Consider the following 13,209-nt stretch of genomic DNA (forward strand, 5'->3'; position numbering starts at 1 on the left):
ACTTTGGAACCGAGATTTCAAAGATCTGGGCCCGGACAACGTAAATCGCGTTTCGCCCAAAGCACAAACTAACAGTGCAGGGAGAGAGGTTCATCAAAACCTAAATAGCTTCCTGAAACTTTTTACAAAAAAATTCTTCAAGACTAAAGCAAAATCAAAGAGCGGAGGGCGACCGTCTTTTATGTCTTTTTCTATGTTTGTGCAGTAACGTCCGTTTCCTGATGATAGCGCTGGCCTACGCCGTGCCCACCGGGGTCATCGCCGGCTGGGCGGGCGTCCTCGACATGATCCTCACGCCCGCCAGAGTCAGCCAGGTAAGACTTTTCCACATTTCCACCTTGAAGTCCTTGAAAATGCTTGAATTTTTCAAGGATAGAAAAGTTCTTGATTCTTGGGTGAAGTGCTTGTCAATGCTTGAAATTCTTGCCATGTTTCTCAACTCGTCTGCTTAAACATGACGCCGACGCCGCACCCTAGTAATTTCGCTTTGCCATTACGTTTCTTCCTCCCTCGTGATTAACAGCAGCTGGCATGAGTCTGTATCACATTGTCCTATGAAGCGTCATCGCCTCCTATGCAGGGTTCGCACGGGTGCTTGAAATCCATGAAAATTATTGAATTTTAATGTTGTGTTCTCAAGAATGTAAATGTCCTTGATTTTTGGTTGAAGTGCTTGTAAATGCTTGAATTTCTTGCCATGTTTCTCAACTCATCTGCTTAAACATGACGCCGCGCCCTTGTGGTTTCGCTTTGCCATTAAGTTTCTTATTCACTCTTGATTAACAGCAGCTGGCATGAGTCTGTATGGCATTGTCCTATGAAGAGTCATCGCCCCCTATGCATGGTTCGCACGGGTGATTGAAATCCTTGAAAATTATTAAAGTTATTGTAATAAGGATGAAAAAGTCCTTGATTTTGGGGTGAAGTGCTTGTAAATGCTTGAAATTTTTGCCATGTTTCTCAACTCGTCTGCTTAAACATGACGCCGACGCCGCGCCCTTGTGGTTTCGCTTTGCCATTACGTTTCTTATTCCCTCGTGATTAACATCAGCTGGCATGAGTCTGTATGGCATTGTCCTATCAACCGTCATCGCCCTCTATGCAAGGGTTCGCATGGGTGCTTGAAATCCATGAAAATTATTGAATTTTAATGTTGTGTTCTCAAGAATGTAAATGTCCTTGATTTTTGGTTGAAGTGCTTGTAAATGCTTGAAATTCTTGCCATGTTTCTCAACTAGTCTGCTTAAACATGACGCCGACGCCGCGCCCTTGTGGTTTCGCTTTGCCATTACGTTTCTTATTCCCTCGTGATTAACAGCAGCTGGCATGAATCTGTATGGCATTGTCCTATCAAGCGTCATCGCCCCCTATGCAAAGGTTCGCGCGGGGGCTTGAAATCCTTGAAAATGATTGAATTACAATGTTGTGTTTTCAAGGATGAAAATGTCCTTGATTTTTGGGTGGAGTGCTTGTAAATGCTTGAAATTCTTGCCATGTTTCTCAACTCGTCTGCTTAGAAATGACGCGACACCCTAGTAGTTTTGCTTTTCCGTTGCGTTTCTCCTTCCCTTGTCATTAACAGCAGCTGCAGTTAGTTTGTATAGCATCATCGCCCCCTACGCTTCGCGCCAAACAGGTGCATGCGCCACCTAAAAGGGCACCATAAAATGTGTATTCCGGACATTTATTATGGGTCATGGTAAAAAAACGGTAGCGTTTCCCAGTGTATGTAAATGGTGGATCTATTTGTGGCTCTCCACACCCGATTTCTTCTTTTAATATTACTGGAGAAACTGCAAAGTTGACCTTGAAAGTCCTTAAAAAGTGCTTGAATTTGGCCATGAAAAAGCAACCTTGTGGTTTAACTTTGAGGTCCAACCCCGCTCATCTTTATTCTGGTCAAGTTACACTCTCATTTCGTCCTCATAAATATGTTTTTTCTTCCCCCTCTCGCTGTACAGTCATAAAATTGCAATTTGATATCCTGGCGCATTAGAGCTTTACTGTTATGGTTTCTCTTCCAAAGTTACCTGACTATTTTCCTAAGAAAACGACCGTTTCCATTTCCATATTTCAATGACCGCTTTCATAAATCTACAACAGTTTCCCCGTCACAATTCTTTGTCATGTCATCATATAGCATTTCATTTTCATCATTTTATCATTATTTAGTATTTGATCATATATCTTGTATTACTTTCCCTTCCTTAAATTATATTAATCTTTCTATTAAGAAAATGTAAATATTTTTTTATTATTTTTCAATGTTTTATTTAATTGTGTTTTAATGTTATTGTCTAATTAAACTAATTACTTTGGTTTAATAATTTTCGAATCAATATTTATAACATCTTCCTTTTTTTCCTCTTTATTTTATATCATGCTTCAATTATTTTTTACGGCACAGGTTCACATATCCCTGAACTGGGTGATGTCCAAAGCCCGGCCCGAGGGCCAGTCACGATCCGCGAAACCGTCCCCCGATGACCCGCGGCCCCCGCCACAAAACCAATATGTCGACGGCAGCTCCGCTTAATGCAAATAATCATTCCCGATGGCTTCCCGCCTTAAGCTTTTTGTCCCGATGTTGGCTCGGTGCTCGACGGGCGAAGCCTTTTCCGTCTTTCCGTCCCCTCCGAGGACAATTTTGCTGCCAAGTGTGCGTCCCCCTCCTCCCCCTTCTCTTCTTTGTGTGTGCTTCTGCATGACAATGAAGCAAAACAAAACTCCTTTTCCGCTCCATTCGACACACTCCAAATTTCCAACACGGACGGAGAAGCTTTCGTGGTGGAAGGGCTGGACGTAGCCATGTCCAAAGTCCAGCCCGGGGGCCCGTCCTGGCCTGTGAACAATTTTTAGTTGCCCGCAGCCTCTGTCTTAAAATTAGAAATTGGTGGTCGCCAGTAATGTTAACCGCGGTATCAAATACATTTTTAAAAAATAAATAACTAAAATATCATTTCAGCTCTGTAAATAAAAAAGACGATAGTTGACCTTCAGGACGAGTGGGAATTGGAGTATTTTTTTTCACCCAAACGACTGCGTCTGCCTCTTTTGCCAAGAGCCTGTGGCTGTTTTCAAAGAATAGAATATCAAAAGGCACATGCCGACTACGAAAAGCGAACTGGAGAGGAACGCTTGGAAAAGGTGAAGCAACAGGAAGCTGTTTTAACGGCACAGCAGCGTTTTTTTATGAGACACTGGGGATCAAATGAAAATGCTACGAGGTCGCGACGTTTTGACAGAGGGTGAATTTATTAAACAGTGTTCAAAGAATATCACGCTGAATCGTCAGCCATTGCACATTTTCAGCCTACTGAATCAAAAGTTTGTACCCCCCCGGCTGGACGGAAGGCTTCCCCCAACGACGATTTACTGATGTTTGGTTCTGATCCGATCCGGTGGCTTTGAGTTATCTGGTATTTGTAGTCATGCACGATGGCTGTTTTCCCCTGCCGATACTGATAACCCATAAAATTCTGCTTCTGCAGTCCAACGCCGCTATCTTTTTCCCCTCCTCTATCCATTATTGACAGGGTTTGCTGGGTTCATGTAATCCTTGAAAACGCTTGAATTTGAATGTTGTGTTTTCAAAGATCAAAAAGTGAAGGAATTTGATCGAAGTGCTTGTGGACGCTTGCAAATTTCTCAATGAGTCTGCTTAAAAACGACACTGACACCGCACCCTAGTGGTTTTGCTTCGCCAGTACATTCCTTCTTCCCTCGTGAGTAACGGCAGCTGGAATCGTTTTGTACGGCATTGTCTTATGAAGCGTCATCGCCCCCTATGCAGGGTTCGTACGGGTGCTTGAAATCCTTGAAATGGCTGGAATTGTAATATCTTGTTTCCAAAGATTGGAATTTGGGTAAAGTGCTTGTAAATTCCTAAAATTGTTGCCATGTATCCACAAAGCTGCTTATAATTGACGCCGGCACTGCTCTCCGATGGCTTTGCTTTGCCGTTGCGGTTCTCTTCTCTCGTGATGAACTGCAGCAGGCGTTGTCCTATGAAGTTTCATCGCCTCCTATGGAACGAGTACATAATATACCTTAACAGGGCACTATGAAATGTGTATTAGTGCAAAGAATACATATCTTTTTATAAGCCGCGCAAAAAAACGAGCAACATTTTAATGGGAAGAAATTCCTGTAACTGTAAATGTAAATAATACTGTTATCTTTACCCAACACCTATAATGGCTCTTTGTCTCAAAATAAATATATTTCGGATTTACGCAAGATCTAAAAAGCATAGGTCTGGATAAATGCACACGCGCAAGAATTGTAAAAGAAGAAGAATTGAAATGGGCAGACGGCGCGTTTGGCCAAAAGTGTCGTCTCTATTTTCGACAAACCTGCCAATTTGGCCCAACGAAAGCCCTTAAAGCTGCCGATTATTTTCCCCTCCGATAACCGGAAAAGCAAAGTCGAGAGCCCGTCCCCGTTGACGTTGTCGGACGCCAAATATTTTCCCGGCCGTCGATTTTACGGCGGCGTCCCGAAGCGCCCGGCGTCAAACGGCTTCTACCCGAGGGCGGCCTCGGGCCCCCCTCCTCCGTCACCCCTGCATCTTCTTGCGCTCGTGCACGAGAGGGAGGGGAACCTTGTAAACCGTTCGGGAGCATTCGGCACGCTCAGACGCTCAAAGTTTACGGTCGCCCGCGGCAAATGCAATTACAGTTTGACGTCCTCCCTTTTAGTCCTGCGAGACTGTTGCCCATTTGTTATTTCCTACGCCATAACCAAAGCAAAACGGGCAACTTCCTGTTCTAGGCGGACCGACGATCGCAATCTGCGTTTTATTGATTTGACGATGGAACATTTTGACACTGGGTTATTTAGGCTCAGAGGCAGCCAAGCTTCTCCCTCCCTCCCCGGCCCATTCTGATTGGATACGTGACCGGTGGCGGAGCCGCTGGAGCAGGAAGAATAAAGTGGCGTAAACAGCAATGGCTCTAACTCCTGAGTTCCGACATGCCTTTGAATCAAAACGGCTCATAATATTGAAAAAGTCTATGTTAGAAAAGTGTGTGTCTAGGTAGTTAAGTTGTTTTAGGGAAGCATGTTTTGGTGCACACTGATATATTAGCTCTTATCATAACATGAATTATTCAATCAAGCTGGTTAAAGAAGTGGTGGCCAGGCCGGAAGGTGTCTCAATCAGGGGTGTCAAACTAATTTGAGTTTGGGGGCCAGGCCGCATGGAAAAACAAAGTCTCACCGGCCAAACTAGTAGATTAAGGGGAAAGAGAGATTGGGACCAAAATAGAGTGAGTGAGTGGAGCAAGAGAAAATAAAAAAGACAGGGAGAAGGATAAAAAACTAAGGAAATTGAGAGAAATAGAGAGTGAGGAAGAAATGTAGCAAGGGAGAAAGAAAGATAATGATGAAAAGAGAGAGAGACAAGGAGCGAGAGTGAAAAAAACAAAAAAGCATGACACGGTGTATGCGGTAATGAATCTCACTTTGCATTTATTTATACAGTATCTTTCGGAACGACTTTTTTTTTTTCCATTTTCTAATATTCGTTTCTAGTGCCGTCGGTAAAAAAAGAATGCCTTTTCGTATGTCATCTGTATCACTGGTGGTTTGTTTGGGCGATCTCAACGCCACAGACCACAGGTTCGGTACCGATTGCATACAATGTTTTGCCATTTTGATCCATTTTCACACAAATACAGCAGTATGTCGTCGTATACTGTGTAGTAACTCACACGGGCCGATACCGACTTTCAGCATCAAGAGGAGGTCGATAACCGATATTTGAAGCCGCTATTCGGTTGCTGCGAAAGCTTCAAAATTGCCTCAAGAAATGTTTATTTTTCCCAAAAGAAAATTTCTTATAAATTAAAAAAAAACTTTTAAGCTTGATTGGATCCCTTAAGCACACGGGTGGTAGGGGCACCGTTTCCTATGGTGTGTCTTGGGCAAGTATAGCCTGGCGGTGCCCATCCCTCTCCAGGCAATCATGTGTTACCACCTGCTCTTTAACCTTTGACAGGAAATTCATTTGAATTTTAAAACAATGAACACAACTGATCTTTCACTTAGACCAAAACGAACAGTGCGGCTTATCATGATAAGTTTTTTATTTTATTATCTGTGTCTTCATCTTTCCTCATTTTGCTTGTGTTTATTGGAGCTTTGTTTTGACTGGAGCGTCTTTCTTTTGTCCCGCGGAGGTGGACGCGGGCTGGATCGGCTTCTGGTCCACGGTGGGAGGCTGCGTCTTCGGCGTGGCCATGGCCAGGTAAAAACGATCTCAAGCCTTTTATCGCTCTCAATTGGTAAGCCGGCGTTGCAATCTAAAGTCGAGCGGAATCCGCATTTCGGGTTATCCGTCCCCTCGGCAAAGAAACGGAGATTTGAAAACCGGCCGAGCTCGAAAGCCCGATGGAGCTCCATCCAAGCCCCCCTTCCCTTAACTTGGACAAAAATTGAAAATTTTGTAAAGAGCGCTACGTCAAGTGTCCCAGTAGAAGACATTTGGCAGGAAGCGATCGATGCGCAAAGATCACAGAAGGTCTCCAACGTCACCAAAAGGATCTCATTGTCGAGAAGGTCCGTGAAAAGCTTCAGCTTCGGGCACAATTCTACAGGTCACAATTGAACGCGATAAAGCGCATCTCCTCGTCAGCAAAACAACAAGTTAGAGCGTGACCGGGGAACCTTTTCAATCCAAAGAGCCAGAAAAGCAAAAAGAATTGAGAAGACGACGTTTGACAAAGGCGCCAAACCCGCTCTTCAGCACATTTTAGTTCATTTTGTGTCATTTGATGATTGGATCCAATTTATGAAATCATAATACCAGAAATATACCACTTTGAATGTGTCTCCCCCGCACTTCCTTAAGAGCGTCAGGGCTCATTTTGACCTGTGTTTTTGTCCCAGATAACGGTTCCAAAACAAGGTGCGAGCAGAGCTCTTTCGTAAAAATGTCACCAAATACCGCAACGTCGTATTTAACTTGGTCAATTGTCCTGCTCCAGCCCAGCTTCAGACAACTTTTAGATTCAAAAGTTTCCTTTTTTTAACATGGCCTCAAAAAAATATTCCATGTGCTAAAATGTGTTTTTTTCTTTCACCCCTGAACAGATTTGAAAAAACAATGATCATAGAATATCATAGAAATAAATTGAAAAAAAAAGCATTCAATTCAAAAATATATGTTAAAACAAAAATGATTCTAACACACATGTACAATAAAAGTATAAAATAGAAAATGATGATCATGAAATAAACACATCGTAAAATACAGGTATAAAATAGAAAATGATAAACTACATTTTAGTCAAGTCATGATTATTTGTTTGGCCCTTAATCACAAGGAGTCTCAAAGGGCTGCACAGATCAAAGGATATTGCAAACTACAGACTGTTATGACAGCATCCCCTCATCTAAAACCTGAGGGCAAGGAAAAACTCAAAAACCTCATAGGAAAAAAACAAGTGTATGTAATAAAAAAAAACATGATGATGATGATGATAATAACAATAATAAAAAAAGAATAAATATCAAATACAAATAAAAAAGCAGCAGAATATATAATACAAAATCAATAATAAAACTACGATAAAAATTGAATTAAATAAAAAAAATCAAAGTTCAAAATAACGAAAGAAATGGTTTCGTCCTCAGAGTTTGTGGAATAAGAACGAAACCATCCGAGGGGCGCGCCATCTTTTTCACGATTTAAGGAACGCGGCGGTACGCGGCCTTTTTCATATCCCGGGGTTTTTCTGAGAAGGGCTCCCGTTTTTTTCAGGTTCGCCGACTCCATCCGGGGGATGCTGAAGCTGATCCTGGTCCTGATGCTGGCGGGGGCCTCGCTGGCCTCCACCTGGTTCACCCTCACCTGCCTCAGCCGACTGACGCACCTTCCCTCCAACGCGGGTGAGCGACGGCCGCCCGGCGCGCTAGCTAGCGGCGTGGCGCTAAACCGGTCTTTTTCCCCGCGGCAGCCATCTTGTACACGTCCTGCATCCTGGTGGGCATCTTCATCAACAGCAGCGTGCCCATCTTCTTCGAGCTCTTCATCGAGACGGTCTACCCGGTGCCCGAAGGCATCACCTGCGGCGTGGTCACCTTCCTGGGGAACCTGGTCACCGGACTCTTGCTCTTCTTCCTCACCTTCTACTGTACAGGTAGAACCTAGCCGCTTGAACCGATTGATTGGCGGATGCACCGTTCCTATTTTTGCTCTTGGCAATCTGCTGAGACTTTACTTTCTGACCTTTACATTCTCAGCCAAGTACGTACCTTCCTCTACTATCTTACGTACCTACACTTGCTTACCCAGCTTAACTTATTTACTTATCTTCCTGAATGAGCTACCTACATTTGACTTTCCGACCTACCTACCAAACAAAACCTTCTGACGTACGTTCCTCTTCACTGAACTTGACCTTCTTACCTACCTTCTTACATGATCTACATACCCACCTTAACTTTGTTATCTACATACCTACATTTTTACCTACTTAACGACTTACTCATTTATTGTATTTTTCAATTTTTTTTTACTAGCACGGAGGACGGGGGTGGAAACCCTCAGAAACCCCTGTTCTGACCTACCCATCATTACTTTAGAGAGCGACCTATATTCCTACACTTTCTTACATACCTTAACTTTGTTACTCCAAAAACCTACCCATCTTTACCGCCTTCCGCAATTTTAATTTGACCTACCTACCTTTCTTGCCTACCTTATATTTAGTCATCTACCAAACTTTCCCAAAAATCTTCCTACCTAAATCCCACTTTCTGACCTACTTACCTTTCGTACATCCATGCATCCATCCATTATCTGCAGCGCTTATCCTCAGTAGGGTCGCGGGGGTGCCAGAGCCCATCCCAGCTGTCTTCAGGCAGTGGGCTTGGGACACCCTCAACCGGTTGCCAGCCAGTTTCAGGGCACACATGGACAATTTGCTCGCTCATTCCCACCTAGGGACAATTTGGACCGGCCAATTCACCTGACACGCATGTTTTTGAAATGTGGGAGGAAACCGGAGCGCCTGGGGGAAACCCACACAAGCACGGGGAGAACATGCAAACGCCGCACAGGAGGTTCGATCTCATGACCTCAGAACTGTGCCGCACACGCGCTAACCACTGCTCCACCGTGCTGCCCTTTTGTACATAAGCACCTTCATTTTGTAACCTAACTCATTTGCTCCACTCCTTTTTTACCTACATACGTGTGTCTCCTTTCATATGTACCTAGACACCTACTCAAGCTTCTGGATTTTGGAAAAAGAAACCAGACTGCCATTTTTCAGACCTGTATCGCAAATTCGGTGGGATTTTTCTTTTTCTTTTTGTATTTTAAAAGAAAAGTGCATTTTCCGGGCTACTTTTCTGTTCTCGAACACCAACAATAATACTATTGCATGAAACATTTTCATTGAACGATTGTTACAATGCACGATTGTTTTTCCTTTCATTATGATTATTGGGCCATAATCATTATTTGTTCTCTCTTTTTCTCTTTAAAGTCTCAATAGGACGTGATTTACCCTGAAAAGCCGCGTCGAATCTCGATGTTACACAACGTTACAACGTTGACATCGATGACAAAATTCTCATTTTGGTTCATGGTGAAGCCCCAACAGCTAACTAATATTACTTTCTTACCAAATGTTATATTCTTATCCACCTATTTCTATTGTCTTACCTTCGTACCTGCCTATATCTCGTACCTGGCTACGTACCCGTATCAGATACTCCTACCTCACCGACCGACCCACCGGTAGTAATTCTTGTTCCTTACTCACCTAGCTTACCAAAATTCTTAATTGCCTTCTGAGCGAATCCACCCATCATAAACCCCTCTTCCCTCCTGACCGCCAACGGAGTGTGTGACATTTCAAGATCCAAATCTTCTCAGCGTGACGGCGAAGCGCTCATCCTATCGGAAACAATCGAGCCGCTCCGTGACACTCCCCCGTCCCCCTCCTCCATCACGGCACCGTGACGGTCACGCTCGGCCAACCTCGCCGCCCTCCCGTTTACGACCTTGGCCCTTCCTTTCCTCGCCAAAGCCGTAGCCGGCAGATTCGGCCGTTTCCTTCGGAGATCGCCGCCAATTCCGGACTCCCTCGGAAACCTGGATAAACGAAGTTCCGTCTTCGCGACGTCACCGGTCACTGAAATCCGTCGGGCCGCGTGTCGATGGAAACTCTTCAAATTCGAGATATGATTTCAAAATACTCATCGGTTCGAAACAGGATATCTTAAAACTCTAAAGCTGGTATAAGTCACCAATAGAGTGAGGTCATATTCCACACGCGCAATGATTCCCCGCGAATACGGTCAAGTTATAATCACAGGAGTCCGGTAAATCTAAAAGTCTCAAATATTCCCCCCAAAACACACCATAATACCCACAGATCCTTGTTGTAATTCATTCCTTTCTCTCCATGATTCCCCTTTTTCCTCAAAACTCGTCAGTCGGCTCCGGTAATCTAATCGTCTGTTTCAAAAGAGACCATAAGCGTTTCAAGTCTTCAAGAAGAGCTTTCAATGTACTCGTCATATCTTGGATCGGGATTTCAGGCCAATTTTACAGGAACAGTAAGGGGTTCATTAAAACAAAGCACCCTGAGGGCTCTTGGCCCGTGGCAGGTGATGACACGGTGTGATTTCTGCCAAGTGCTCTGAATGTCAAAGTGAAGCGCAGGTCAACGGCGTGAGCAAATATGACTGGCTTTGTAGCCAAGTACCTCGCCATCAATGGATGAACGAGATTCTCACTGTCCCACTGGAGTAAGATCGCGATCTTGGCAGAATCGGCAAAGAAATATTTAGTACAGACAATGTCACGTTGTGCCGTTTTGGGACGCAACTGTCAATCTTAATATTTACCTCTGCGCAACTTAATTTGTCAAATTAGTATTCATATACTCAATGTAGTGTACTGATTCAAATTCAGAAGCCCAATTCGATTTTTTTCATGTAGGTCGTCGTAATACTTGGTCTCCTCTCTATCATTCTGTCAAATGCGCAAGAGATGGGAGCGCTTAAGATCGTGCGACATTAAAAGAAAATCATATCAGGCTTCTGAATGTTAGTCAGTGCATTGAGTTTAGTTTTAAATGTTGTCGCAACTATGCTAATGCCAAAATGATTAAGATTGACAGCTGCAGACACAGACCGCCAACAAGTGTCTTAATGGCAGCACAATGTTACTTTTCTGTAGGGCTGCAGCAACGCATCGGGCAATCTGTTAAAACGGATTATTAAAAGCGTCGGCAACTTATTAGATCATCGATTGGTTGTATCGCGTGATTTATGACCCACTAAGTACGTGAAATCAATACAAATACGAGTGTACACAATTACATTGCGACACTGAGAGTTGTAGTACCAGTTTCGTCCACAGAGGGCGCCAATAACATTTATAAAATGTTAATTTACATATTTTAAAATCTTTTTTTTTCTCAATACAAACAAAAATGGCATGACATTTTGAACATTGTAATGTCCTTTTGTATTTAACTCCATTCTCAGTCGACACTTTTGAGCACTTTCCGTTTTTGTCAACGAGTATGACCCATTAAAGCAGAATGGCAGAATTCTTGTCAGTTTATTGCAGCCCATTGTTAGCAGCAAGATAGCGATTTTGTTCTGGTCACGGATGGCAACCCCCCCTAAAAAATGTTCTTTTGATCAGGTACTGGAAGAAGTGTCCTTGAAAGTGCTTAAAAAAAGTGCTTGAATTTGTCCACGAAGCCTGAAGCGGTCTCCTCTATGTGCGTCCACAGAACTGTCTTGGCTGAACTGGTGCCTGACGGGTTCCTGCATCTTCAGCCTGGTGCTCATCCTCTTCTTCCGAGAGTCCTACGACCGTCTCTACCTGGACGTCTTTGTCTCCGTCTAGCAAGACAGACCTTCTTTTTTTTTGTTTGTTTGTTTTTTGCACAAAACGCCGCCAAGAAAAGGGACTTGGAGTCAGTTTTGTGCAACGAGGACTTCCCCTTTCCTTTTTCTGGACAAGCCGAACGAGACATTTCCTCGTCGGTTGTGTCCTAACATGAACCGGAGGACACGTCAAAGTGGTTTTTTGGGACACTTTTAAGCGAACGCTACCGAGTGCGTGGGGTTGTAAAGGGAAAGAAAAGGTGGTTTTTAACAGGGATCCACCGATATGGTTTTTTTTCTCCAGAGGAGAGCGATAACCGGGCTAGCTTCTTTAACCAAACCTAATGTTTACCTTTTTAAAGACGTTTTTAAACCTGTTTATGATTCGATTTGAGCACAAAAGTGCGGTGAGCCTTCCGAAGGTTGTTTACGTCCTTTTTTTTTTAAGCGTCTCCGGGTTTTTGCGAGCGGGACGAAAACCAAAAAGGGTATCGCAAGGATCTTTTTGTTTTGCACAAAGCGCAAAAAATGGTTTTAGTTGTTTGTTTGTCCAGCAAGTTTTGTCCTTTGCTGTCGCGCTGGACTCTTTTCCTTATTTTAGGGTTCGGCTTGTAAACCATTGCTCCCTGTGGGGGAAAACTTTAGCACCTTGATATTAATCTTATTAAAAATGTTTTTATGAGTCATAAAGTTGTGATGATTGACTCGAGCTGACCGGGACACAAACTTGTTTTGTTTTTTGACACAGGAGAGAAAACTAAAAAGCTGTATATCAGGCAGGCCTTCAGATCTCTCAGAAAGGGTGACCTATGTGAATCGCGTAGATACCAGGAGAAAACCTTTGAGGGGAGTTTCATCAGATTCCATTATAGTTCGTCCTTGCCAACACAGTTTTAATAGTTTCCGGTGTAAACAATGTCAAGTCACGTACCACCTTAATAACGCGACTTTACTCTTGCATAATTACAGGGTTAGGGGAAGAGGATGTCGCATCGGTTAAAAACAAGAGAGCCATCACAAAGTAGGTACTACAATGCTGAATTTCTCCTCATGGAGATATTCTCCCGACTGTATATACTCTTATTTACAATTGTAAATTAAAATACTGAAAACTGGGGGTCAGTTTGGTTCGTGTTAGGGTTAAGAGTTTTGGCCAGAAACAGAAGAAGCCTGTATGATACGCTCACAGAGTTGTGTGTGCAATTCCCAGTCAAACCAGTACAAGTTTAGGGGTGTTATGTTTTTATTTTTTTGGGTGCTAGGTTTATGGTCTTATTCCACCGACAGACTGAGATCATTTCTTCCTCATGCCCTGAGGCTCTTTAATTCGACCCGGGGGAGTAAAAG

The 13,209-nt window shown here is 43.4% G+C and overlaps 1 protein-coding gene across 1 annotated transcript in view; it reads left to right on the top strand.

Moving 5' to 3' along the window:
- The window catches only part of slc49a4 (solute carrier family 49 member 4), a 33,504-nt gene extending 21,597 nt beyond the window's left edge, over nt 1–11,907 (top strand). Inside the window, exons 5-9 of the mRNA XM_088352212.1 lie at nt 206–314; nt 6,183–6,250; nt 7,766–7,893; nt 7,962–8,144; nt 11,766–11,907. Coding sequence (XP_088208338.1) covers nt 206–314; nt 6,183–6,250; nt 7,766–7,893; nt 7,962–8,144; nt 11,766–11,881 — 604 coding nt within the window. The 3' untranslated portion in view covers nt 11,882–11,907. The remainder of the gene's footprint in view (nt 1–205; nt 315–6,182; nt 6,251–7,765; nt 7,894–7,961; nt 8,145–11,765) is intronic.
- Nucleotides 11,908–13,209: the final 1,302 nt, after the last annotated feature.

This window comes from Urocampus carinirostris, chromosome 14, assembly GCF_059441175.1.
Source record: "Urocampus carinirostris isolate Australia breed hairy pipefish chromosome 14, RoL_Ucar_1.0, whole genome shotgun sequence".
In the NCBI taxonomy this organism is placed as follows: Eukaryota; Metazoa; Chordata; class Actinopteri; order Syngnathiformes; family Syngnathidae; genus Urocampus; species Urocampus carinirostris.